At 44.9% G+C, this 27,802-nt stretch overlaps 1 protein-coding gene across 1 annotated transcript in view; it reads left to right on the forward strand.

Moving 5' to 3' along the window:
* The window catches only part of STK17A (serine/threonine kinase 17a), a 42,431-nt gene extending 25,192 nt beyond the window's left edge, over positions 1-17,239 (forward strand). Inside the window, exons 3-7 of the mRNA XM_045793516.2 lie at positions 162-306; positions 11,390-11,516; positions 14,501-14,549; positions 14,637-14,816; positions 15,606-17,239. Coding sequence (XP_045649472.1) covers positions 162-306; positions 11,390-11,516; positions 14,501-14,549; positions 14,637-14,816; positions 15,606-15,930 — 826 coding nt within the window. The 3' untranslated portion in view covers positions 15,931-17,239. The remainder of the gene's footprint in view (positions 1-161; positions 307-11,389; positions 11,517-14,500; positions 14,550-14,636; positions 14,817-15,605) is intronic.
* The last annotated feature ends 10,563 nt before the right edge of the window (positions 17,240-27,802 follow it).

A 27,802-nucleotide genomic window follows, 5' to 3' on the forward strand; every position in this document is an offset into this window, starting at 1 on the left:
AAAAAAGAAAATGGATTTGGGCAAGTAGACAGAAGTTTACACACACTCAAATTATAGTTTATCTAAATAAAGATCCTTAATGTGTAAAATATTAAGAACAAAAAAGGCTAAATAAATGAGTCCTTTTCCTGTGTAATTAGTGTGCTTCTTTCCTTCTCTAGCGCTGCTGGGGGTGAAATCTTTGACCAGTGTGTTGCAGACAGAGAAGAAGCCTTTAAAGAAAAAGATGTTCAAAGGCTCATGAGGCAGATATTAGAAGGTGTCCGCTTTTTACATGCTCACGATGTAGTCCATCTTGATTTGAAGGTAAGCTCTGAATTACTTTATAATTTTGAAATTGCTGGAGAATGACAATCCAGGTGTAAAGTATTTAACAGTGATTTATTCAAATATTTATCAAGTTTGTGTGTTTTATTAGGTAATAAGGAAATAAAGGTTGAGTCTATTCTTATCCTCTAGCCAGTTAGTTTTAACAAGGAGGTAATGCACATGTGTGTACATAGAAAGGTAACTACATTGCCCCAAAAAATGGAGCTTAGAGGATATTGGTAGGATAGGGGAACTCTTCCCGATAAGAGACAGGGTTTGAGCTAGACCTTAAAAAAATAATTAGGATTTAGATAGAGAAAATATAGGAAAAAATATAGGAAAATGTAGAAAACAGAAGATAAAATTGTATCACAAGAGTTGGGAAAACTTGTTGGGCAAACATAAATGAGATAGCGTCACTGGAATTGAGAGATGAAATAGGAGGTATTGACAACTGAGAAAAGGCCAGATTCCAGGGGTTTCAAATGTTGTGAAGAGGTAGATGGCTTTTTAGCAGGAATATCTGAAAACAGTGTTGTAGAAAATTAGGCAGCAGTAAATAAAAGAGAACTAAAGAGATTCGAGGCAGGTAGATAACATAATTTTAAATGATCAAAGAAGGCAGGGGAGGAGGGAGGACAGCATACACAAAGGGCAGCACATCAGTTAGGATGCTTTCAAGTAATCAAAATGCCAGCTAAAAGTAGGGAAAGCAAAAAAGGAAATTTTATTGGCTAAAGAGTCCTGGTATAATTCTAACTTAAGATATGACACTATTCATTAATTCAGATATGACGAGTAGTTGGTTTTTCTTCAGTCCCCAGCTCTGCCTTCTCAAAATGGTAATAAGACGGGAAGTTAGATGCTGCCATTTTAGCCTTCACAATTGTCCAAAGATGCAGCAGGAAAGAGCCAGGTTCTACTCATGAGCTCTTTCAGAGGTCCTGAGAGTCACTCTCCCCAAACCAACTTAGATTGGTCCGGAACTAATAAGCTTGCGGTGAGGGGAGTGGGGGTCGGAATGCTGCAGGGTTTTGACTGGCCAGGCCACCATTACCAGGGTCGTTTGCTCTAATCCTGGAGGGGTAAATTCCTCCTCCCATCCCAATGTTTATCTGGACCAAGAGTGGGGAAGGGTTGGATTCTCAGACCTGTTCTGTTTCTGAAAAAACGGAGGGTGGTGGGTGCTCAGGAGACAGACAGTCCACTAGGAGCATCCTTAGCATCTTCCTTCAGGCGTCTGGGGTGGAAGAGTCTGAGATCCCTGTTGATGGTTGCTTCCATGTCAAGTCCAGGTGTGGCTGTGGGGAAATGAAACGTTGCCCAAGGAGCACACCAGTGACTCCAGTTCTGTATCAGCCAGAGAAGATAGGGTTAAGAAGGAAGGTAACCTGGGGAGACTGAACCCCTGGACCCAAAAAAGGCTTTCCTATCCTGGACTCTGCAACCTCCTGTTACTCATCATCTGCTGATGTATCGTGACTTCTGCTGTAGTTCGCCTTTAGCGGAAAGGAGGTGGCTCGTGGCGGTGGTTCTCCAACTGTAACAAGGGATCAGGACCACCAGGAAAGGCTCGTTAAAGCAAATTGCTAGGCCCCAGTTCCAGAGTTTCTGATTCAGGGTAGGGCCATGGGATACGGATACTGTGGGTCCAGGCGCCATTTTGAGAACTGCTGCTGTGGGGCACGCTGGGACCCGATAGATAGTACAGTATCAAGAGCGGTGTTTAATCTTCACTGCATGAAGGAAGAGTGCACAGTGTGTACTCTGGAGGTTGACTTCTAAAGTAAACTTGATAAAATTCCATCTGAAATAAGGTGTAAGGGCAATAGATATCCCTTCAAATACTGGTTTCCTACAGAAAAATACAGGGGAAAGAAAACGATTTGGAAACTTCCTTGTTCTTTTCTGAAAAATGCCAATTTAAATTCATTCTGTAAACATATTTTTCTCAAGGATATTAATTTTTTAGTACCGTGGCTAAAATGCATGGTGATAACACCGTGGACTGTGGTAGTTACGGTGGCGTTTTTGGAAGGCGGGTGTGGACATGCGTGTACCCGCATGGAGTCCCAGGGCGTGTAAGCGGAAGTGGCCCTAGAGATCACCTAGGTAGAACCCTCATAGCATGCGTGAGGGAACTGGGCCTTTGTTTTTTCCCTTCAGTCTGTCATATACTTAAAAATTCAGAGATCCTTGCTGCAAGAAATACCCCCCATGCCTCCCTCGGAACATGTAGCCGGAAGAGATGGTCTCCGCAGTCCCGACTTCAGTGGACGCAGACTTTAAGGAGCCTCAGTTAGTGTCAGCCATGCAGAAGAATTGCCACAAATAACGTTTGTACTCAGGTCTTTTTTCATGTTTGGTTTGATACACTTAGCTTTGGAAAGTCATATGTTTTTTATGATGTTGTGCTAGTTTTATGATGTAAAAAGGACTTCCAGGAATGAACCCCAATTTAAATAACATCGCACCTATAGGAAGTATGCTTTCGATTAATGACAGCTCCACCTTCAACTGTTATTCAGGGACTAATTAAGTAGCAGGTCGGACAGGTTGCCGACACTGTGTGTCATGGGTCTTTGATGTTACTTGAAAGCAGCTGAAGGTGAAAATTAAGTTCTTGAATACCAGGTTTAACTGTGTATTTACTCAAGGAAATTATATCCCTTTCTCCCCAATACACTCCGTATAAATCATATTCCTTTCTCCCCAGTCCACTTGGGGTAGAATTCTTTCTGGATTTAATAGAGGCTTTGATGATGGGCCTTTGATGTTGGAACCTGGACTCTTCATGTTTCCGAGGCCCAGAGGAACTAGACTAGGTGGCACGGTGGGTTCTCAGCCGTCCCCCTGCCTCACAGTGGTCACAGGGGCAATGAGATGTGTCCCTGCGTGAACCACTGATGGGGGACGGTCGGAGATAGAGTTGGTGTGACGGCTGTGTAGACGGGAATAGGTCCTCTCCAGCTGACTTTCTGTGACCTCTGGGAGTCTGGACAGAGGGTCTGCTCTCCCACACCTTTTAAGGGCCATCTGCCCAGTGACAATTTATGCTTATAGTGTTGACTCTGAGTCTCCATAAGAGCTGGAAAGCTACAAAGCTAAATATGTTTTCTGCAGTTTTAATTCTGTGCAAATTGATAATCCCCATGTCTAGGGTAACTTTGAGCTAGGAGACTGCTTATTCTCCATTATGGTTAGAATGGGAAATTCTTGTCCCAGAGACAAGAAGTAGTTAGGAGTTAGAATAACTATTGTAGTTGCTCCTGTAAAAGAGATAATTGTCACAATGGGAAATATGCTACTTGGCTTCAGGTCAGAGCCCAGATGGGCAGTTTGCCCAAAGACTGATTCACTGATGACCCTCAGCCAGATGTCTGAGATTGCACATGGCAGATGCTTGGAGGGGTGGCAGATGCAGATCTTGGACTGCTTATAGGACTGCAGAAATAGAAAAGACACTAAACTGTGATTAAGGGAAAGCCCATTCATTTCATGTAAATCACGGCCGGATTGACGAATCTGAGAAACAACAACTCTTCCAAAGTCAGGACAAAGCTAAAAGCCTTAAAATAATCTCAACTAGTGAATTAGTCATTGGCATAGTGGCCTGCTTTTCCTTCAGTCGGGACGGACTCGACCAGAAAGAATACAAAGAAATCCAGTCTTTTTTTTTTTTTTAAAGATTTTATTTATTTATTTGACAGAGACAGCCAGCGAGAGAGGGAACACAAGCAGGGGGAGTGGGAGAGGAGGAAGCAGGCTCATAGCGGAGGAGCCTGATGTGGGGCTCGATCCCAGAACGCCGGGATCACGCCCTGAGCCGAAGGCAGGCGCTTAACGACTGAGCCACCCAGGCGACCCACAAAGAAATCCAGTCTTAAAACCCAGTGCTCTTGCGTTTGAATGGTCTTCGTTGGTTAGGTCTTTCAAGTTCTGTACGAGGTATTCAGTGATGAGCTCGTCCGCCCTGGTACACGTACATGATGAGAAGCCGAGGAGCAGACCAGGAGCTAGACGCGGGAACCTTCCCTTTGAGATTTAAGTTGGTCACTGACGGTTTGAGCATCAGTGTATTTACTTGAAAGAGGGGTAACATCCCTAAACAGTCCCCCAAACTGATTTAGACAGTAGTATGAATCTATTTGTACCATGAGCTGGGTGTTAATAAATAAAAAGTCAACTTGAATTTTCATTGCCGGATGAAAATGTTCCTTAAAATTTTGCTCATGGTACCTTAAGGCTAATTAAGCAGGTTAGCATCAACTTGACAGTGATCTTATCCAGAGGTGATTGTTCAGTAACTGTTAAGTGGGCCGTATACAAAGATGAAGGTACCGAGATAAATGAAAGGATTCCCCCACGAAGCAGAGAAATAAGATTTTACAAAGATCTCCCTACTGCCTTTGTCTGTTTGAGAACAGTGTGTGTGTCTCCTGTTTCTTCCACTGTCATTGCCTCTCCGGTGACCTTCTTGTTTTCTCTTACCACCTGGGATTCATGCATCTTAAACAGAATTAGGTGTCATGAGCCACAGCTTCTTTATGGTGAACCGGATTCCCTAGAAAGGAGGTCTAACTGTAACGCTAATGGACTTCTCTTTGTGTTCAGCACGGATGTTTCACTTCCTGGAAGTGGGTATATTTCACCATCAAAGACTGACAGATTATAGTCCTGTAATTGTACTTAATGTTTTATTTAGAAGAGTAAGCTCTATTTTTATAATGTATCTGTGGTCAAACCAGGCACAGTTGGCAGAAACCATGTAACAGACATTAACTGTGAAATTCCATGAAAGAGCTCTGATTGTGAGACGCGTTTTTTCCTAGCAATCCTTCCGTCAACTGTTTAATGTCTCTCACTTTGGTAGATGATGGATGCATGTGACAGGGCCTGGATTTCAAACATAGTAGTGTTTTAATAATTTGATCACATTAATTTAGAATTTACTGTATTACCACCATACCAACTAGTTTTTACACGATTACTAAAGAAAGCATTTCCCAGGGAATGTAAAGTGTAAACAAAATGTAAGGGAAAAACATTTCAGCTATTTTAAGGGAACAAATGGTATTTAAGAACATTTACAGACTGCGTACGTTTTAGTCATCACAGACGGCCGTTACGATGTGGTGAAGATTTCCCCTTAGCAGTATTTCTCTTGGAATTTTTTATGTACTGGGAAGGGCAAAACATGTTCAGTAATGAATGTATATAACAGAGGCAACTTCTCTGACCGAATTTGCCAGCATAATGACATTTTATTTTACTACAGTATTTCATTAATGTAATAACACTACAGTTGCCTTGAGAACTCTTGCGACTGACTCATAATCCTGGGTTTTTTCCTGAAGAAATAGCCAGAAGCTAATTAGCAAAGAGAATATAGCTTTATAATGAAGTTTGTTTATACACATAACCAAAACCTCTCGTCGTTTTATCCCGGAAAAGAGAAACTGATTCTAACACTTATCAGTTGCGCATTTTCAGCCCTCTCGTCCGCGGTGGGAGGGGTGCCTCATGTGGCCTGGATTAATTTATAACAGCTTAGCTTTGCGTCTGCAGCCCAAACTGCTGGAGGGACAGCAATTTGTGGTTTTTGTCTTTCTGTTCAGTTTTAAGTTTTTACTGTAGCCAAAACTTCCTATGATTAAGAAGACAGTTTGTTGTACGAATTTACAGATTACGCTGGGCCACAGGGTCGTGGTTTCCAGTATAGACAGAAAGTCGGAGTGTTTATGGTGAGCTACCATCCCATAACTGCAGGGTGGTAATAAATGAGGACATTAGGCAAGCGATGTGAAGAATTCCCTGAACATTTATTGGGGTATCACTTGAATTTTTTTTTATTATTAAAGGAGTTTATAGCCGCACTGTTCAATCCGGTAACACTGGCCATTTGTGGCTGTTGAGCGCTTGAGAGCAGAAATGTGCTCAAAGTGTGAACTCCATGCCAGGTTTCAAGCACTTAGTATGGGGGGGGGAGTAAAATAGCTCAATAATTTTACATATTACATGTTGAAGAGATAACATTTTAGACATATTGAATTAAATATTAGTATTAATTTCACCTGTTTCGTTTTACTTTCTATAATACGTCTGCGACGTGCATGACCTCTGCCTAGGACAGCCCTGGTTTAGAGGACACCCACAGATAATTCAGCCAGAATGACCTGGAATGTCAAGATCAGTTAGCCTTTCAACTTCGTTTTCAACCTACTATAATCTAGGTTTTTCTCCCACGGTTTTGCCAAAAATGACTTCTTCAAAAGTCTTTCCGAGGCTGTTTATTTGCTGTATTCAGTGGCCTTTTCTCGGTCCTCATGCTTCCCCATGTCCTGTTGGACCCCCTCGTTCCCGCCTTTCTTACTGCAACATGGTGCCTGGGCTCCGTTTCTGAGCGCCCGGGTCACTCTGGTGGCCTGCCGTTGCGGTAGGTAGCCGCCAGCGCTCGTCCTCGCCACTTCTGTCCTTGCCGTGTGCTCTTGCTCTCGTTCACTGCCATGGTTTTAGTCTTGCCTCCGTGTCCTTGTCCTCCAGAGCAGTGACCTCGGCCTTATGTTCTCCCCAGACTGAATTTCCAACTGTCCCGGGTGGTTCCGCAGGCACCTCCGACTCTGGGCTGAGAATCCAGACTGAACCGTTGTCCCTTCTTGCTGACCTGACTGTGTTAGTGGATCATATAAGCACTTATTCTTCCTGCTCCTACACAGCGTCGGTCACACTGGGGTGTGGGTTTTGCCACGGTCATGTGTCAAGTTGTTTCTGGGTTTTGTTTGTTTTTTGGTTTTTTATTCCTCCTGTCTTCCTCACTCTGTCTCTCTCTCTCCCTTGGGTAGAGGCACGTTCTTCAAAGACATATTCTTGTATTTCATAATCCCCTGCACCCATCATGCTGTGTATTAGCTCACCTGTATATACTTTGGCATGTGGCCTTTTCTTTCCCTGGAGTGTCCTCCTGCCCTCCCCTCCGATCTGCCTTTTGCCAGTTCTTCCAGAATGGCTCACAAAGCCCTCTGATTCCTGTCCCTCCACCCCCATTTGCTTACCAGTCTTGTGCCTGCCACACTTGTCCCTTCCACCACGCTCGTCCCTTCCACCACGCTCGTCCCTTCCACCACGCTCGTCCCTGCCACCACGCTCGTCCCTTCCACCTTTGTGCTGTCCTCGTTTGCAGTTCCTCCACTAGTAGCTTGTCCTTGCTGCTGGTGGAGTCTTTTCCTCTCCCTGGATGCTTCCTGCCCACCGCAGCCCCAAACTATTCTGCCGTGACTGGCTCCTTCTTAGCTGAAATCCTGCCTTCTCAGAGACACCTTCCCTGACTACGCTGAACAGAACACGTGTGTGCACACAGACGCACACCCAGCAGACACTCTCTCCCCCATTTCCCTGCTCCGAGTTCTCCTTAGTGCTTAAAACCCACCCAAGGTGTTCTTACTTATTTGTACTTGTTTGTCCCCATTGGAATGGAAGATTCCAAAAGAACATGGGATTTATGTCTCATTTTCTGTTATTTTCCCAGTAGGAGGTCAATAAATTTTTTTTGCATAAGCGACAAAATCCTGTTTCTCCTCCAAGGTCGGCTCGCTCATCTCCTGTGCAATTCTCCGGAGGCTGCCTTATTATAACCCTCTTATTTATTGATCGCCCGAGCGCTCTGTCCGCAGCGGCACTGGAAGTGCACGGCAGAGGAGTCGAGCCTGACGGGGACGTCCCCGTTGCCCCTTCTGCTGGTGAACTCTGTCACTAGAGACTTGTTACTACTCCTGTCTACAGTGCCTCTGTCCTGACACAAAATAGACACCGTTTAAATTCTTATTTATAGTTAGTCATGCCTCCCCCTTTCATTCAAGCAGCAGCTCACATGTGCCTCGTGTGCGTGGCCCTGATCCCGCTGCGGTCCCAGCGCCCAGTACCATGTGACTCCTGCAGCCCCAGAGTCTTCCTTCTCTGTTTCTGAACCCAGACTCCGATCAGTCTACGAGCATGTGATCGTAGAGAAGGGCAGGGTGGACGGTGGGCTTGACAGCAGCCCTTTGAAAAGAGAGGAGCCGCCCAGCCGTCACCTCCCTGTCTCCTCCTGCAGCCCCTCTCTGTTGGACAGTGTGAGAATCTTCTTCACTGCCCTCCCAGGCCTCCTCAGCAAGCTGGCACTAGGCAAAGAACACGAAAAAAGTATACAGAGATACTGTTGTGAGGGAAAGCGTGGCAAGTAGAAGAGACCGAATGGTGTCCACTGACGGTCTCCACTGTCGTCGAGTCAAGGGGAACGGGTTTATGCGGAGTCTGGAGAGCCAGGCAGGAGCTCGAACCAGCGGGGGTGTGTATGCCACGTTCCGGAGTTTGGAAGTGGAGACTAATGGGAAGCTACTGAAGGGTTTAGGTGGGGGTGTGACAGATGAGACCTGTATAGTGCAAGAGATCCGTCTGTCTACGGTGTGGGCAAAATGGATCCTAGCAAACCGTGTAGAGCCGTTGCAGTCGAGCACAAAATTGATGGCGCCTTGCATGAGCGTTCTATGGTTGGAGAGAAGCAAAGTCTCGAAGTGCTTACATTTCCGCTTTAAACTCCGTAGGATGTAGTGAAACGTTAGCTAAACAAGGAGAAAGCGGGGAGAGGAATGGCCAACGTGATGCTTCGTGTTTCCTTCTCCCTTGCCGGGGGAGAGTGGCAGTCCCTGAGGTGACAGTCATCGGCATATGGGGAATCTGATTTGGGAGGGCAGATAGTCTGGTTTGGGCACGTTGAGTTTGAGGTCGCTGTGAGACATCAAAGGGGCGAGATTAGGTAAGCAGGGGGTTGCAGAGGTCCGAGCCGGAGATGGAAAGCGGTGACTCACACGGTACGGGTGCTGATTAAGGCCTGGGTGCAGACGCCCCCAGCAGGTGAAGAGCAGAGCGCCTCCAGATCGGGCCGTGAGAAACCCGTTTCACGGGCCCGTTGGAGGAAGATGAACCAACGAAGGAGACAGAAGCAGCAGCCAGAGAGTTAGGAGGAAAGCCAGGATAGTGTTTTGTTGTGGGAGCCAAGAGAAGAGTGTGTAGACAAGGCAGGGGTGGGAGCAGTGTCGGGCCCCGCTGAGGCGGTGATCCAGGACGCGTGGAACTCGGGCAGTGGGTCGTAGTGACCTAGTGACCTGCGGGAGAGGAACGAGGAGACGGAAGGCGGACGGAGTGGTCGGATATGCGCAGAACGAAAGGAAATGTTAACGTTCATTACGAACGTCTGGAGAACCACAGTGTGACACAGGGGACAGGAAAACACAGTCCACCGAACAGCGGCCTGAGTCTGTCCTGCAGCGACATTGTGGAGCAGAGGGGGCAGCAGACCCTCCCTGGAGGGCCGGAGGGGCGGCCCAGACGCTTTCGGAGGAACCCGCGCTTTGTGGAGACTGCGTGCACGGAGTGAAGGATGAAACTACATTCGCCAGGCGGAGGAGGGGAGAGGGCTCCCTGACCAGAGGGAATACGGAAGGCAGAGGCGTGAGACGTGGGCGTGCACGTCTTGTCGAGGGATCACAGCTTGCTGAATTTGGAACACAGATTGCCTGCGGGACGGTGGCAGGAGGGTAGTCGTGAAGAGGAGGCAGAAGCCAGATCGTGAAACACTGGGGGTGCTGTAGTGAGGTATTTACACTTTGTTGGTACCAATGGTTCTCCATTTATCTTTGGAAATGTTCTTAATGGCAGAAGACTGTAAGCGCAGCCCCCTTCTGAAGCAACATCAACTTTTCTTTCAAATGTCATTTTATTTTAAAAATCGAAATGAATTTTGTATTCTAGTGCATAGTATATGTTTGACTTTTTATGAAAAAGTGTCTTAGGTTATTTGGGTAAAAAAAAAAAATGACTCCAGGAATATGAACCTTATTGATTCTCTGGCCTTGGGTAGCTCTCTCTTGCCTGTCGTCAAATACATTCCATTTGGGAGTGTGTCCATCAGTGTCCGTTGGTGCGGACTAGCAGCCGGTATCACGATCAGACTTACATTATGGCAAGATCATCATGCGGTGAAGGATGGGGTGAAGGTGGGGGAAACTAGAGGCAGGAGAGGAGTGGTCCGGGTAAGAAATAATGAAAGCCCAAACTTGAAGCAGTGGGGGTGTTGAGATTTAGGACATAGCAGTGCCGTGCTGATGACTTCGCAAGGGTGAGACGTGGTTGAAAATGAAGGAGACAGAGTGCTTCCGCGTGATTCCGCCCACCCAGTGCCCGAGCTGGGCACTGACATTGGGAGTATAGAAGGAGAGGCAGAGGTTTGCTGGGGTTGAAGCAAGAGCCCTTGCCTGAGCTGTGTACGGAACTGACGGCCTTGCTCAGCAGTGCGAGTTGAAGGTGTGGCCCGTTTCCGCCAAAGGAAAAGACCTGATGTTCGTGGGATCTGTGAGTCAGCGAAGGGCTTAGGGTAGAGGTCATCAGCACATAAGCGGCGGTCGAAGCTTCCATAGTAGAGATAGTAGAGGGCCAGCCAGGGAGAGATCTGGGGCAACACCAATATTTAAAAGGGGGGAAAAAGGAAAAAATCCTGAGAAAATGGGGAGAGAGCTGTCGGGGAGGAGAATACCCGAGAGCGCGTACGAGGGTGGCTGCCGGGCCAGAGGGTGCAGCAACTGGTGCGTGAAAAATGGTGCCTGGAAAGACACTCAGGAGATGTGGTGGGCGTTTGATTATTAAAGATTTTGCGATCTTAGAACAGCTAGATCTGGGAGAGGCGGCAAAATCCAGCTTCCGCCTCGTTGAGAAGTGACAGCAAGCATGCAAGACCGTGCTTTCCAGAAGCTGGGCTCTGAGGGGAGAGCAGGGAGTGAGTGTGTTGGCCCGAAAGAAACGCAGCGTCTCAGAGGGTATGTCTTATGAGTGGCTTGGTTCTGTTTTGAGGACAGGGTCGCGGCACATTTGTGCTGAGCGGGAGGTGGTATGAGGGCAGACACCGTAGGAGGCCTGTTGCCTTGCACGTCGTAAATATGTCGTAAAAATACTTGTTTAATGAATGACTGCTTACTGTGACATTTGTCAGTCTCAGTCTCACGGGCAAGCTCTATGTTTTATGGGTTGCTCTTTCTGTATTATTCTTTAGCCTCAGAATATTCTTCTGACAAGTGAATCTCCACTGGGTGACATTAAGATAGTTGATTTCGGTCTTTCGAGAATAATGAAGAACAGTGAAGAGCTCCGAGAAATTATGGGTACTCCGGAATATGTGGGTAAGTACCCCCCAGAGTGGGTTACGTGCCGGGCCTGGGGTCAGGCATCATCTTCTTTAGGGAACTCACATGTGGCGTGACGAACAGTGGGGCCAGCCATCTGCTGTGTTAAAATTCTACCATCAGAGAGTCCTTCTTTTGTAGACAAATTTAAAAATGGTGAACATTAAAGAGTACGGTCCCAAACTGATGACCCCTTTCCTGAAGCGAATCAAGAGAATTTGAAGGGATTGCTTCCTAAAGGAATCAAAGCGGATGTTCTTAACAAAGTGTAGGATATCAGGTCATCTGAAGGTGGGAGGCTATATAACAAGTAAGGACCTTTGAAGAACTTTAAGTTCATAATCAACAGTGTTAAAGTAATCGCAAGCCCTGTGGAACCGAGGGCGTTCTGTGGGATTAATGCAAGGTCAGAGCTGCCGGCAGAAAGAAAAAGGCGTTAAGCCTTGAAGGCGCTAGGAAAAGAGCAGGAAGTGATGAACCGTGGCTTTTAGGTTTGGTACAAAAATAAGTAAACTGTGAGTTTTTTGATAGACTGGAAGAAAAATAGGATGCAAAAGGGTTTGTGGCCTGAATGAGGTTTATAAAAAAAGATATTCATAAGCACAGGAAGGCAGTGAAATAATCTAAAGGTTGTGACCAAGAGTTTACGATATTAACATCTGAAATTTCAGAGAAGACACAGTTCTTCGTAATTATTAGGCCTGACATGTCGCCGTGGAAGGGCAGCGCTTTAGACCTGTAGGTCCCGAGGCGTGGATGCCAGGCCGCGTGGGTCACAGACACGAGTGGGGAAGCCGTCGGGGGTGGCGGCAGGCGGGAGAGGAAGTGGTTTGTGTCCACTGACAGCAGCCGCAGGCAGTAGAGAAGGCTGTGGCCTGGGCCTGAGGGGGGAAGCATATTTACCTGAGGTCAGAGGCGTGAGGTGGACAGACAGGCTGTCTGCCGTCGAGGGGGCCTCGGGCAGCCTAGGCCTCCTTTCAGAGCGGACGGGAAGGGGTCGTTCTCAAAGGGAGGGGAGGAGCGTGGGACTTTGTTTCCAAGGGAAAGTCAATTCCAGAGGACAGACGGGGTTGAAGAAAACAAAGCTGTTTGGCAATGATTGTACAAAATAGAACTCAAAGCTTTAAAATAAGTCCTACGATTTGAAACAGATCCTTAATTAGGTAATAAAAGATACCACCGGCAGGAAAACCACGTTCAGAATGTTGATGTGTTCTTTGCGGGCTCGAATACTTAAATTTCAGTGTGCGTCTTGACCACTAAGTGAGGTTTAGGGATGTGGCTTCTCGGGGCTTCCTCTGGGAAAGCAGCCGCCCAGACCCTGTAGCCGGTCGGGAGCATGTAAATCAGCGGGAAGGCGGCCTGAGGGCTGCAAGTTGAGACCCGGTAGTAGTCACTGCCCCGAAGTTCTGTTAGGGTTCGTGTAGTGCTTTCTGTGCTTTGGGTAAATTCTCAGTTTTCTACTAAGCACTTTTTTTTCCCTCCAAAAAACAGAACTATCTTTACTATAGAAATAATTCCCAATCCAAGAAAACTAAAAATAATTCAGAACTATATAATAGGGAAAAACGAGGGGGCCTCTCCTGTCTTTCTCTCCTGCGCTTTGAGAGGTGAGTGGAAGCCTCCCAGCTGGTTGTCCTCTGCCCGGCAGTGCACGGGAGCTCAGTCCCCAAATCTCTCGAGACTCCCACTCGTCTGGCCCTAGAACGGGGCTGTGATCCTCCCCCTTACTGGAGTCGCTCCATCAAGCGCTTATACCCGTGTTCAGCTTACAGTAAACCAGTAAACACAAGGAGAGCTGCGGTTATTTCCTGCCCTCTCCTCCCAGCAGCTTTTACTCTTTGGTCTCTTCTTTTGCTTTTCCCCTCCAGTAATTTGGATGCTATGCATTTCATTTTCAATTTCCTAGTAGTTTCTTTTAACTTTAAGATTCATAACCTCCGTTTCACGACTCAGTATCAGAAACTGAAGTTGAGGAAGTTAGCCTACCCAACCTTCTCTCCCAACCTTTGCTTCCTCCCTCATATTGTGTGTGTGTGTGTGTGTTTCCCCAACCAGTGATGAGTATGTGACTTGAGTGTTTTGGTTTTTCCTACGATTAGAACATCTTCATTCCCTTATTTTTTTTAATTGTAATTACCACAGTTGTTTAGTCTTTGATCTGATTTTAAGTGAATTCACGACTTGATTGCCTGTCTTTTCTTCCTATTCACGGACTTTTGAAAAAAATCATCTTTTGGTTGACTGGATTGTATCAATGAGTAAGAATGAGTAAGTTTTCCTTTCAAGGAGGATTTTCATGAATTTCTCCTGAGTCCTTGCACATTTGAGAGTGTCTTTTTGTGTGACGGCGTTTTAGTTAAATGTCATCGAAGCACGCTGTTTCTCAGGACGCTGCGGAGGCGACTTTGGGGTCTTTGTGTGTGGTGCGTGTCATCTGCGAATGCCCAGGTTTTTCTTTAACCCTGTTGACTGACTTTCTGTCAGTGGGTGGACGTTTTAAAAGCCCCCCTCCCCCGGCTGCAGCATGGAGAACAGCTCGGGGAGGCGGAATGAGTGGAGGTCAGGAGCGGCAGGTGCCGCGGACCGGGATGAGGGGCGCTGGGGAAGCGGAGTCTTGGATGGCACTGAGAAGGATGGACAAGCAGGAACTTGTTCGAGAGGATGCTTGATCATAGAGGGTATGGGAAGAGGAGGGGGTCAGGGTTGTCCGTTTCCATTATAGTACTTGTGCATTCGGATATTTTAAAAATATTAAGACCCAACAGTGGAGGGTGCTGGTGGGAAAATAAGTTAATTACATCTAGTTAGACTGTACAGGAATTCATATTAATTTACATAATGTTATTTCATGTTAGCCCAAATCTTGATGGTGTCTTAGAGTTTCTGATGAGTATTAAAAAAAAATTTTTTTTTAATTTCAAAGAGCAAATTAGGAATTTTTTTCACACAACTAAATGTTTTCTTGTTTCTGACACTAGCTCCCGAAATTCTTAGTTACGATCCTATCAGCATGGCAACGGATATGTGGTAAGAGTTATTTATGAAAAATTAATCAAATTGGTTTCAAGAAATGAATATGATACTAATTTTTCTTACATTTTCATTCTGATTCAGGAGCATTGGAGTGTTAACATACGTCATGCTCACAGGGCTGTCACCTTTCTTAGGTGATAATAAGCAAGAAACATTCCTAAACATCTCTCGGATGAGTTTAAGTTATTCTGAGGAAGAATTTGATGTTGTGTCTGAGTCAGCTATTGACTTCATCAAGACACTTTTAGTTAAAAAACCTGAGTAAGTATGAGTTAATATTGATCTTTGTCAATTTTTGAGTGATCTGCTCTGAACAAAAGCAGGTTAAACTGAAAACACCAAAATGAAGGCAGGAAAATGTAGACATTCAACTAGACGAAGCCTTGAACTTATCATATCTGTTGAAAGAAAATGTCAAAACTGAGAACGTTACTAGAAAACGCGAGCTGCACCTCAGTGTAACAGATATTGTCTATCCGTTCTTGGTCTTCCAAAAGGGCTTTTCCGAGATCTCGGACTTAAAGTATTTTTCAACATGGTGGGAATGGCATTTGCACACAAATGCCAAAACTTCTAGGCTTATTCAGGAATCACAGTACGATTCTTGTCAACTCCTCATACTTCCCCAAATATAATACAATAACTATACCTTATGCTCTAATTTATTTAAGATTTTATTTCTTAAGTAATCTCTACACCCAATATGGGGCTCAAACTCAACCCTGAGGTCGAGTCGCGTGCTCCACCGGCCAAGCCCGCCAGGCGCCCCCCAGTGTGCTCTGATTTATAATTGAAGTTTTATTTTTTATTTTGTTTTGAAGATTGTATTTATTTATTTGAGAAAGAGAGAGAACAAGCCGAGGGCAGAGGGAGAGGGAGAAGCAGGCTCCTCGCTGAGCAGGTAGCCCAATGCGGGGCTTGATCCCAGGACCCTGAGGTCATAACCTGAGCTGAAGGCAGATGCTTCACTGACTGAGCCACCCAGGCACCCCTATAAGTGAAGTTTTTAAGCTATCTTGTCTGGAGTGTGAAATATGTTTCTTTTTACAGAGATCGAGCCACAGCCGAAGAATGTCTAAAACATCCGTGGTTGACGGAGAGCAGTATTCAGGATCCTTCTTTCAAGGTGAAAGGGGCATTAGAAGAAGCAAATGCACTCCAAGAAGGTGATTCTGTGCCTGAAATTCATTCAGATGCTCAGAAACCTGAAACCGAGCAATCAGTTGTAGCAGAAGAGTTAATTGTATTTACTTCGTATACTTTAGGACAATGCAGACAGTCTGAAAAAGAGAAAATGGAGCAAAAGGCCATTCCCAAACGATTTAAATTTGAGGAACCTTTGCTACAAGAAATTCCAGGAGAATTTATCTACTGAGCAGTACTTCCCTTTAGAACTTTAAGATTTCTACATTGAGAACATTATTATTATTTATGGACTTCTGGCCAAATGGTACATGTCCTGAAAGTGGATAAACCAGGGATCACTGATAGAAAGTCAAATAACTTTGTCAAGCTTGTGGAGTTAGGCATATCAAGACAGATTTGTAAAGTTGCCAACCAGGAGTTTTAACGGGTAAAGTTATCTGTGCCAATGTTATTTTTTAAGAAGGGAGATGTTTGAACCTTTTACTTCTAAATCTTGTTTCTCCAGAATGAGAATTCGTTTTGCAAAGGTATCTGTATTTACTTTCTTTAAAAACCAAGTAAAAGTGCCAAATTAACATCTTTGTACATGTATTTTGCGTTGTATCTGTATCTGCATATATGTATGTTGATATCTTTGCTAAAATTGATACTTTTTCACATAAGATTTTTTGGGGGGAATAAGCTTTTTAATTAGGTATCTTCCAAATTTTGAGTCCTAGAATAACATCCACTTGAGTTTGATAATGTCTTATTTTTATATTTTACTACTGCTTTATGTTGACTTGATTTGACTTCTGTGGTCTTTGCTTTGCCTAATGCTTGTAACCTATCAGTGAAAAGCCCTGGCTAATTTGTTTTTCTTCAGTGTCACTAATAAGAGTGGTGTTGATTTTTCACCTCAAACTATTCTGGTTTTAAGGTCAAGGTTAAGTAATCCTGTAACATGAACCCAGTGCTGACTTAAGGTCAAGGTTAAGTAATCCTGTAACATGAAACCCATGCTGACTTCTCCACCGTGGCCCTCACCACACCTTACTTGTCTGCTCTCTCTCAGGAGAAGGCACCCCTGCCATCTTCTCTCACGTTTGTCCCCTAACTTCGGTCACTTGCAAGTGTCGGGTGATCTGATCAACACGGTTGTTGCTTTGGTCAGTGAAAAGACACTATTTTATTGTTTTTGGTAATCAGACCCCCCAGGGAGGGGTAAGAGATGAAGCGTGTTGTCCGAGCCAGGGAGCCGCTGCTTCTGCGGGTCTCCTTAGTCCTCAGACTACACTAGGACACGTGCTAAAACCCCAAAATATTCATCAACTTTATTTTGTTCACAAAACATTTGACACTGGATACTTTGTCATCAGGGAAGAAGCCATGTTCCCAGAAGACTGCCAAGAGTATACGCGACAGAATTTAACTGGGTTAGGATCGAACATTTCCATTGTACTAGGCCCCACAGTGAGCAGTCCATTCCTGTGAAAATGGAAACGTGCACGTGTACGCCTGTAACTTACAGCAACTAAAGCTCCTTCTCACACCAAAAAGTCCGAGTGGCGTCCTTATTGATCTTTATAGGCCCAGGGCGTTAAGATACTTGCGAATACGCGTGGTTTCTCGCGGTGGACGGTGTCCTGCGCTCCCTCCGGCGAGCAACTGCCACCGGTCCCTTCAGTCCGCGCCTCGGCGGCTCGCGGCGCGCCCCCCCTGCGCGAGTTCTCACATGTCCAAGTCCCGACCGCGGCTGCACCTGACCCCCCGGTCCGCGGTCGGCCCCCACCCTGCCTCACGGGGTCGGAGCCCTGCCGGTGCTCGGACGTCGTCACGTGAAAGCGGCGAGCCGGTCCCCACCATCGGTCGCCCTGCGCCTCACTAAGTCGGCCGCGTTTTCACAGTTGCTTGGAAACGAAGCATTTCTCACCGAGCTGAAGAGGGAGGAGGAGGACGCCGCGGCAGGGGCAGGGCTCTGCGAGCGCCCACGGCCACGCCGGTGAGCTCGGGTAGGTCCTGGGAGAGCTAAAACCAAGTCTGGGCACATCTTTGGGCTCTGACAAAAACAGGAGGGAGGCGAGGGAGAAAATAGAGTGACGCGTTTTAATACTTGATCGATGTGTCCAGTTTTAAAATCAGAATCACCGCGGTAACATTCGGATTGTTTTGCGAGCCATTTTAGATTACATTCAAAATAAATATATGTAATGTAGTTGCTGTACTTGTTTAAAAAAACAAAAAAAAACAGCCTGTTGTCTCAGCTGCACGCTCTGCCGCTTGCAGCGCGCTGCGCGTCTTCAGGGGCCTTTGTAAGCACCTGTAAGAAGGTATCCCGACGTTCTGTGACTTCTCTGGTAGACATGGAGCGTGAAGAGCCTCCACAGAATTGGGCCAGATCTTTCCGTGAATGACTTCCAGCTAGCTCTCTACTTCCCTAATGCTGTTAAGTTTTTTCTTTTAACAAGGTTACAAAGAACCAAACCAGTATTATTGAATGTGTCCATAGAATTTATAAGTCCATTTTTAATCATAATAAAATTTGACACTGTCCTATTTTAGCTCGATGAGACGTTCATGACATACGCAAAATGTAGAAGCGGTTTTAGGCAATTGTGAAATTGTGTTTTAACGTTTGGCTGTTTTCACACGAAAAGTAGGAGGCAACGCCACACTCTTGTCATAGAGCAGGCTCAGGGGCTGATTCGGAGACGCCACAGACTGCTCAACGTCTGCACCTGAGCTCAGGGTGGAAGAAAACGTAATAGAGACAAAGTGAAGGTCGCTTAGAGAATGTTGGACAAGCGGTGAGTGACAGGCCTAGGGACGGAGGGCGTGGCGTGTAGCTCGGCCGGGGAAGCCGAAAGTGGGCTCGATCTTGATCTTGACACCAGTGGAGATCGTTTACCGAAGGGGCAAAGGTCAACAGCCAGGGTAGTAACAGACTCATCCTAAATTCATCGTAAACTCACACACGCTTGTAAGAATTGAAATTGGATTGATGAAACTAAAAATGGGCGCAATTGTTCAAGGTCATTTAACACCGAGCACTCTCACTTAGTTGCAGAATTTAAAAACTAGGTTAAAGCCTTCATCTTCACCTCAGGAGCCTTGATTTCCAGCTACGGTTTTGGTGCGGGAGGCGGGCGTGTAATCCGCAGATGGGGAAGCGCGCAGCTCATGTCACGCCGGACGCCGTCCCGCGGGTGCAAGCGCCCGTAACCGGCCGTTAGAGTCGCCTGTCCTCACGTTCCCACGGATGGCGACTGCGACAGGCGTCTCTGGCGTCCGGCTTTCCCACAGCGTGAGCTTCCTGAGACCCATCCACGTCGGGGCCTCGTGGCTCGTTGGTGCCTTTTCCCTGCAGGGCTGGACGGCCCGCGGCACAGCGTGTCCGAGGCTCTGTCCGCGGAGCCCTGGGCTGTTTCGGGTGCTGGCTGTAGGAACAGAGCTGCTTGACGTACTCTTGTCCAAGAACTTCTGTGGCCGCGTTGTCATCTCCATGAGCAGCGTGCTGGGCCGTAGGGCAGGTGTGTATTTACCTTTGTAGGAAACCCCGCCGGTCTTCCGTCCGTGCCCGCAGGGGTGCCGCGTGCGGCCGCGCGTTCTTGCGCTCCCTCCTCGTAGCCATCCGCCGGGGCGCGAGGGCCCCTGGTGACTAACGAGGGCCACTACTGCGTGTGCTTGTGGAACCCTTCTTTCGGCCTGTTTGTCTCCTTTCTAATTGGATAGTGAGTTGTGACAGTCCTTTTATACTCTGGATTAAAGTCCTTTGTCAGATTTATGTATTAAATGTCCCCCCACTCCCCCCCCCCACTCATCTGTTCCCTCCCTAGTGCCTTTTGAGAAGGTACTTTTCATTTTGGAGTCCAATTTATCCGTTTTTGCTTTCTGTTACCTTCTTTAAGAAGTCCTTACCTACCCCAAGCCATGAAGATCTTTTTCTTTTTTTTAACCTTAGAGTTTTAGTTTTTAGGCTTAGGTCTGCGATCCACTTTGAATTACTGTTTGCCAGGGGCGGGGGGGGGGGGGCTGTTAGGTAGGGGTCAAGTATCTTTGTTTTCCATGTGAATATTCAGTTGTTCCAGCACCGTCTGTCAGAGTTTCCTTTCCCCGTTGAATTATTTTGCTGTCCTTATGTAGTCATTTCTCTGGATCTACTTCCAGACATTTCTGTTCCATTCACCTATTTGCTTATGCGTTTGTCAGAGCTTTGCCTTGTGCCATAAAATAGGACTTCCGATTCCTTCTTTTTCAAGATTGTTGTGTATTCTAGGTCCTTTGCATTTCCAAGTAAAATTTAGAGTTGATCTGGCCATTTTTTTTTTAAGATTTTATTTATTTATTTGAGAGAGGGCATGCACAGAGGGAGAGGGAGAAGAAGCAGACTTCCCACTGAGCAGGGAGCCCGATGCGGGGCTCAATCCCAGGACCCTGAGATCATGACCTGAGCCAAAGTCAGCAGCTTAACCAACTGAGCCCCCGGGCACCTGGCCTGGCAATTTCGACCAGAATTGCTCCCTTAAAAAGCCTCATGGGATTTTGACTTGAGATTTCTTAAATCTGTAGATGAATTTGACATTTTAACAAAGTCATCTAATCTATAGTGTTTCCATTTATTTCCTTTTAATTCTTCTCAGCACTGTTTTATATATTGTAATGGAATCTCACACACCCTGTTGACTTTACCCTTGTCTTTGTTGCTTGATGCTGCTGTTTCGGATACTGTTTTCTCAGGAGAGGGGAGGTTGGTACTTCATCTTCCAGTGGTCATTTTCAGCTCATTGCGCTTAGTCAGACCAATGTTACAAGTTACTTAAACAATAAATCTTTTTTTTTTTTTTTTTGAAAAGAGATGAGGTAATGGGATGTCAGGAAGAATGGGATTTGCCCAAAATGTTACAGCCACAGGCAGAACAAAGGCTAGAATCACTGAGCTTTCCTGCTGCTAGTGAAGGGCTTTTACCTCAGTGGATTCGACCTTTGGCTACATTTTAAATTCATGTCCATAAAAATATTTTTTTACGTAAGGATAGTTTTTACATAAGGATACTCTTAATTTCAATACACTGTGATGGGTTTTCACTCAGTATCTCTATAATATAACCAGCTTTCTAATAAGTTGTGACAGAAATGTACCTAGTAGAAAATGAATGAAGATCTTTGGGAAGAGATCGGTTTAACCCTCTGAGAGCTGGAAATTATTCAGGAGGGAGGATTAGCACCTCAGCCCGGCCCCTTTCAAAGCAGCACGTTCAATGTCCTTATCCTACACCTTTAAAAGCTTTTTATTTTGAAATAGTTACATATTTTCAGGTGTCACTGAACCAACATGAGTTCACTCCGTGGTGACTCAGAAACTGTCCCAGGTTGAGTTGTCACACAAAGAAACCTTTACTTGCAGCAACTGAGGGGATCACGGGGAATGGCTTCCAAAGCCATGACTTCCGCAAGAGAGGGTGATGGGTTCTTTCGGTCCAGGGTTAGAATGAGTATTTAGATGGGAAACCTTGTCACCCCATGGAGAGGCAGACATAGGTCCTGCATGTGCCTTAAGGAAACATGCCCTACACATATGTTGTATGTTATGTAAATGAGGCTGAGTCTTCTCCTTGGAAGATTTTAGCATTACAATGAGGTAAAGGTAATAGTCCATTCCAGAGGTCACTCCACGGTCCATTTGCACAGGAGCGAATCTGGTTTAGCTCAAAGAGTCTGGGTGGTCAGGGCAGGTTGGAGATTATGTCCGGGCAGCCCCCATCACCTGGGGGGGTGCTTTTGGGTGTCATTTGCCTGAGTTAGGGGAAAGCTGGAAAGAACTTAGGAAAAGATGTAGGGCAAAGGTTAGTGAGTACAAGCTGGTGGGCCGTGAAGGCCAGGTCTTGGGGTCTAGCTGGGGGCACGGGGAGTTGCAAAGACAGTACAGTGTATCTTAGGTAACTATTATATAGTAACAAAACCAGGAAGTCGCCAGTAGTACAACGTGTGTCTGGTTCTGTGCCATCTTCCCACGTGCAGACTCCTGTAGCCACCATCACAATTCAGACACAGAACTGTGGCGGGGCGCCTGGGGGCTCAGGTCATGATCCCAGGGTCCTGTTATGAAGCCCCTGCTCAGCTATGAGTCTGCTTCTCCCTCTCCCGCTGCCCTTCCCCCCTGCTCATGCTCACACACTCTCTCATGCTGTCTCCCTCTCTCAAATAAATAAATAAAATCTTAAAAAAAAAAAATACAGAACTGTTTTACCACAAAGATCAGTGAGGTCAACATGTTTCCAGTTTGAGGAAAGTATTACATCAGACAATGTTATACACTTTATTTCTGACATCAAACAATTCAGAAAATTCAGGAGCAGGAAAGTCTATTATTTTTACCCATATTTTTGCTCTTTTCATTGTTCCTCCTTGATGTTCCAAGACTCTTTTTTTTTTTTCTTTTTTTAAATCTCGTTTCTGTTTTAAGAACTAACTTTAGTCCTTTCAGGGTAGGTCTATTCAAGCCACAATCTTATCTGCCATAGTGTGAGGATGTCTTCATTTCCCCTTTATTCCTGAAGGATAATTTCACCAGATGTATTTGGAATCGACAGTTCTTAAAGCACTTGAAAAATTTTGTTCATAGTTCACTGGCCTCCATGGTTTCCAAGGAGAAATCTATGATCTGAATTACCTTTCCCTTATGGGTAAGGTGGTGTTTCTGTGTTGCCGTTTTCAAGCCTTTTTGTCTTTAGTTTTCAGAAGATTGTCTTTTCATAGATTTCTTTGGGTTTATGCTGTTTGGAGTTCACTTTGCTTCTTGAATATATAGGTTTATGCCTTTTGCCAATTTAGAAACTTTTCAGCCATTTTTCTTTTTTTAATATTTCTGTACCTCCACCTTCTCTCCTCTTTCTGGGACTCTGATGACATGAATGTTAGATCTTTTTGTTAGAGACCCACAGGTACTTTTGGGCTGTTGTCTCTATTCATATTGGGTCATTTCCATTTTATCTTTGAGTCCCTGATTCTTTCTTTTCCTCTTCACTCTGCTGTTCAGCCCATCCAGTGAGATTTTTATTTTTCCGTTCTCAAATTTCCATTCTTCTGTTTCTTTGCTGAGACCATTTTCATGCTTCAAGCATGTTCATAATTTTTCTTTGAAGGTTTTTAAAAATGTTTTGATAGCTGCTTTAATATCCTTGCTGGTAATTCCAACATCTGTGTCATGTCCGTGTTGGTATCTGTTGTCTTTTCCCATTCAGGTTGAGATTTTCCTCGTTCTTGGTATGACTGTGACTTTTCGTGCTGGACATCGGGGGTGAGACTCTGGATCTTATTTAAATCTTCGGTTTTAGCAGGCCTTCTCCGATACCACACAGGTGGGCAAACTGGGGGTCCTTCTATTGCCTCACGACGTGAAGGGTCAGGCTCAGCATTCAGCCTCCTCTGACACCAGGCAGAGGACAGGGTGCCTCATTACTGCTTCCTCCTGCAGAACATGGGCTCCATTAATACCAAGGCCTTATTCCTTTTGGAGGGGGGTGAAAGTGTAGGCTCCCCATGTGGCCTCCACTGACACCATGGGGCAGGAGTGAAAGCCCCAGCGCCCCCTAGATCTTCTATGCCACCCCAACAGGGGACTGGGCTGGGGAGACCACACTACAGCCAAGCAAGGGAGGAAGTCTAGGCTCTCCACACGGTCCTTGCGGACGGGGTGGCACTGAGGCCATGGTTTTTCCATGGTGTTTGGCAATTAGTGTCTAAAAGTTCTTTGCCTTTATAGGTTGCCTTTTCTGGTCCTTTGGCTTAAGAGCTGGCTTCTGGCTTCTGTTGTCTGCTCCCATTGGTATTTCTGGGCTGCTCATTCTACGCACACCCTGAGATATGTAGGCAAAAGCAAACAATCCACCCCCCCCCCACCAAACAACAACAACAACAAACCTCAGGGAACTCACTGCTGTGTTATTTCCAAGGTCCTCGGCCAATCTGCATTCTTCTCTTCATCTTTCAGAATTGTATTATTTTTATTTTATATGTGTCCAGGGCTCTTAGCTGTACTTATTGGGAAGAATCCCAAGGAGAAGCATATCTACTCCATCTTAGCCCTCCTGCTTTGTTTTGAATAATGAATTTTCTGAAAATGTCCCTAAAAGTGGCTTTGTCTACACTGAGTCTATAAAATGGACGCAGTATTTGAGTATCGTGGAACACAGACGAGCCTTTATAGCCTCCTGTTGAGTTCAGCACCTGCTGAGGACACACGGTGTAGTCACGTCCCGTACACCATAAGTGCAGTGTGCAGTACTAACAGGAGTAAAGGAGTCGTCAAACTGCTGACGTTTGCGTGACAGATATCCTGGAATGACATACCTCAAATCCAGATGACAGTAAAATCAAGGTTTTAAAAATCTCTAAAGTTTTCAAGTGACACAAGACGATCTTTGGCTAAAATTTACGATGATGGTTATAATACTGTAATTATTTCTTTCTCTTGGCAAAATTTTCAATAGTGGTCTTTACTTGGGAAATACAGAGCCCACCAGATACTAAAGTCGATGTCAGGACCAGGACCAGGAATCAGTCTTGTCTACTCAACTATTCTTGCCCCCGACAAGAGCAACTTTCTCATAAAGCCGTAATTCCCGAAGTACCATCAGTAGAGTAGCCGGTTCACATCGCTTGTGATTAGTCTGTGCTCATCGTGCCACCACCATGCTCTTGCTGTCAACATCTGCATTTGCAAACTGGGAGGATCTGGGCGGTGGTTTACTAGTAGAGTCAGTACGGAGGCAAAGAAAGATGCTACCTGGGCTATAAAAACTAAATCAGTGGGGACCACACGAACGAGACAGAATTAGCAAAAAGTGCATTAAACGTATTCTAGAAAAGAGCACATTATTTTTTTCCCAGTTGGATGGCAATGGACAAATCTGGCATTTTCCTTCTTTCTGCTTAATATTACAAAGTGAAAACTTCATGAATACCTTTCAGGGAAGCCACTCAAGTTTCTAGTTTCACGTGGGGAATGGTTTAGATGACAAGTAATATAACTTTTATGCCAACCAATACAGCAACAGAAGGGAAATACAGTGATTTAACTTTTTAAAAATGCTTTCTTGCAAAAACAACAAAATGCTTTTTTGCTGGTTAAAAACAAAAAACAAACAAACGAAAAACAAAACCAACACAAGATTCTAACAACCATCCTACAAGACTTTTCCACCAGCCCCAGGTGAGGTCTTAAACAACTAGCGCTTTCCGAACGGGTCTCTGAGCGAGGCCCCTGGACAGCCTCGGAACATGCGTCCTGAATACTGAACCCTTCACACGCCCCCAAAGCTTTCGGCTTTTGCTCCATTTTCTCCACGGTGAATTGTGTTTCTAGATAAAGAAACCCAACACAATAGGACCCTCTCTAATGTTAAAATTTCAATAAAGTATTTCACTATACTTCGCTTCAAGTTCCTTTTCTAGGGACTGAGAGAAGTTTTTACAGTTTTCACTTTGTTTTGCTTATCCCATGTGTTTAATAGAACACTGTCGTTCCCTTTGAGATGCTCACAGCCTTTAAGATATCTTTTCAGAGTGGTATAATTCTTAGATGTTTCCTTTTAAAGTATCCTTGATTATGTTGTTTCTTTCTTATCTCCATTTAAATCATCCCACTGAAATTGGGACCTAAAAAACTGCCCTATATTAGAAATCTGCCCCCCCCGGCTTGATAAGGGATTCTTTGGTAAACAGGGTAGACTTTTGGGACAGTAGTTTGGATTTAGTATACTAGAAATGGTTAATATTGAAAGCCTTCTTCGAGCTGTTGAGTAAATCTTGCTGATCTAATGTCTCGACTATTTTGTATAAACACCATATTAAAGCAAATCCCTGCCCTAATTTCTACCTTGACTTAGATGAAATCACTTGCTTTACGAGAAAAGTAGGGGGGGGACAGGTCATGTGGATATTGGGGAGAAGGGAGGTGTTTTGCCTGAGATGTTATGATACCTAATTTATCACTTACTTTGAAAACTCATGGTTTATGGTAAGAATTCATGAAAGAGCATAAAGAGTTTTAGTGGCCTTAATATTCAGGAAAGGAGACTACCCCTGAACAAACACTGACATACTGCTTAACATAAAGATTGACAATTTCAAAAATTCACAAAAATAGAAAAAAACAGTAAAATCAGTCCCTGTGTACTCATCCACGAATAACATTCACCAATCACGACTTTATAATCTGGATTCACTGATGTGTGGGGTATTTGAAAGCAAATCTCAAGCACCCAAAATAAATTGATGTGAAAAAAATGAATACGAGGCTTTCTCTGGGGTCAGAGCAGGAGCAGGAAACGGACCAGAGGGGAGCCCGAGGGAATCTTCCTGGGGGACGGAAACGATCACTATTTCATAGAATATGGATGACACGAGTGCAAGCATTTGTACAAATACATGGATTTGTATACTTTAAGATTGTGCCTCTCACCGTTTGTAAAATTTACTGGTGTAAATGTAAAAAAAAAAAAGTGAAACTCAGTAGGGGTTTTTTGCTTTTTCAAGTTAGCAATTCTGGAACTCCCTGTCGTATGCTCTAAACTTGAGCAAATTCGTAAATTTACCAGGATGATGAGAGCCCAGTTTCTTTCTGGGGGAGATGGAAGTTACAGATGTGGAGAGAAGTCTCGGGTGTGTGTGTGTGTGTGTGTGTGTGTGTGTGTGTGTGTGTGTGAATAAAATGGGCGCTATGCACGTGTGCTAGCCCACCGAAGGTAGTTTAAGGTTTCTTGGGGTCTCCTCTCGCCATGACAGGATAGCCCACCAAGAATGCGGAGTCAGAACTGTCTTAGCGTCACCTGAAATACTTCTTCACGACAGGTTCATTTGTGTCAATACCGTACAATTTATTTTAAATTTTTTTTCCTTTGTGATTTAATTTTTTTTAATTATATAAAAACAAAACTAAACGGCATGATTTCAAAGTCAAAACTATAAAAAAAGGTACATTCGGGTAAGTATAGTTTCCATCCTTGTTCCCTACCTGTCCCCTCGCCATTTGTCTGCTTTTCCTAAGGCAGTTATTATTCCGTTGTTTTTTTTTTTTTTTTAAAGATTTTATTTATTTATTTGACAGAGATAGAGACAGCCAGCGAGAGAGGGAACACAAGCAGGGGGAGTGGGAGAGGAAGAAGCAGGCTCATAGCGGAGGAGCCTGATGTGGGGCTCGATCCCAGAACGCCGGGATCACGCCCTGAGCCGAAGGCAGACGCTTAACCGCTGTGCCACCCAGGCGCCCCTATTCCATTGTTTCTTAAAGTAGAAGCTAAGTATACATAAACGTACATTTATAATATGCATATGCATATATACTCAATTATGGGAAAGTATCCAAGGTTTCAAAGTTTGTTGATAGTTTGGTTACATATGGTCATATTTGTCTCTAGTTTTTTGCTACTACAAATAGTATTCATTAAATAATAGTACATACATGGCATTTTGTATTTTTGCCAGCTTCTTTTTAGCATACAGTCTCAGAAATTGGATTGGTGGGTCGAATGGTAAAGGTACATAACATTTTTCTAGATGCTGTCAAGCTCCCCTCTACAGTTGTCTCGCTGTGTTCCCACCAGCAATCTAAGAGAGCCTGTTTCCTCGCAGCCTTTCAAGAAAGGAGGTTCTCAAACTTGGGGATTATTGCCAATTTGCTCGAAGAAAAATAGTATCATTAGTTTTAATTTGCATTCTTTTTAAGAATGAGGTTGAGCCTTTTTTATTTTTAAATATGTTTAAAATTCACTTGCATTTCTTTTCTGTGAATTCATTAGTCTCTTTTGCTCATTTTTCTACTGAGTTACTGTTTTTCTCTACTTTTGCTCTTTACAAATTAGGGATATTAACTTCTGTGACTTAAATTGTAAATATTGGGGCACACAGTGGCTCAGTTGGTTGAGTGACTGCTGGTTTCCCCTCAGGGCATGTGGGGTCCTGGGATGGGGCCCTGCAGGATGGAGCCTGGCTTGGGCTCTGCACTTGCCAGGGAATCTGCCTGAGATTCTCGCTCCTTCTCCTTCTGCCCCTCCCCACCCCCCACTCTCCCCCTCTCAAATAAATAAGTCTTTTTAAAAAAAGTAAATATTTGCCCCAGTTTA

The sequence above is a fragment of the Ursus americanus genome, chromosome 3 (assembly GCF_024610735.1).
Source record: "Ursus americanus isolate L20-20 chromosome 3, mUrsAme1.1.p, whole genome shotgun sequence".
Lineage (NCBI taxonomy): Eukaryota > Metazoa > Chordata > Mammalia > Carnivora > Ursidae > Ursus > Ursus americanus.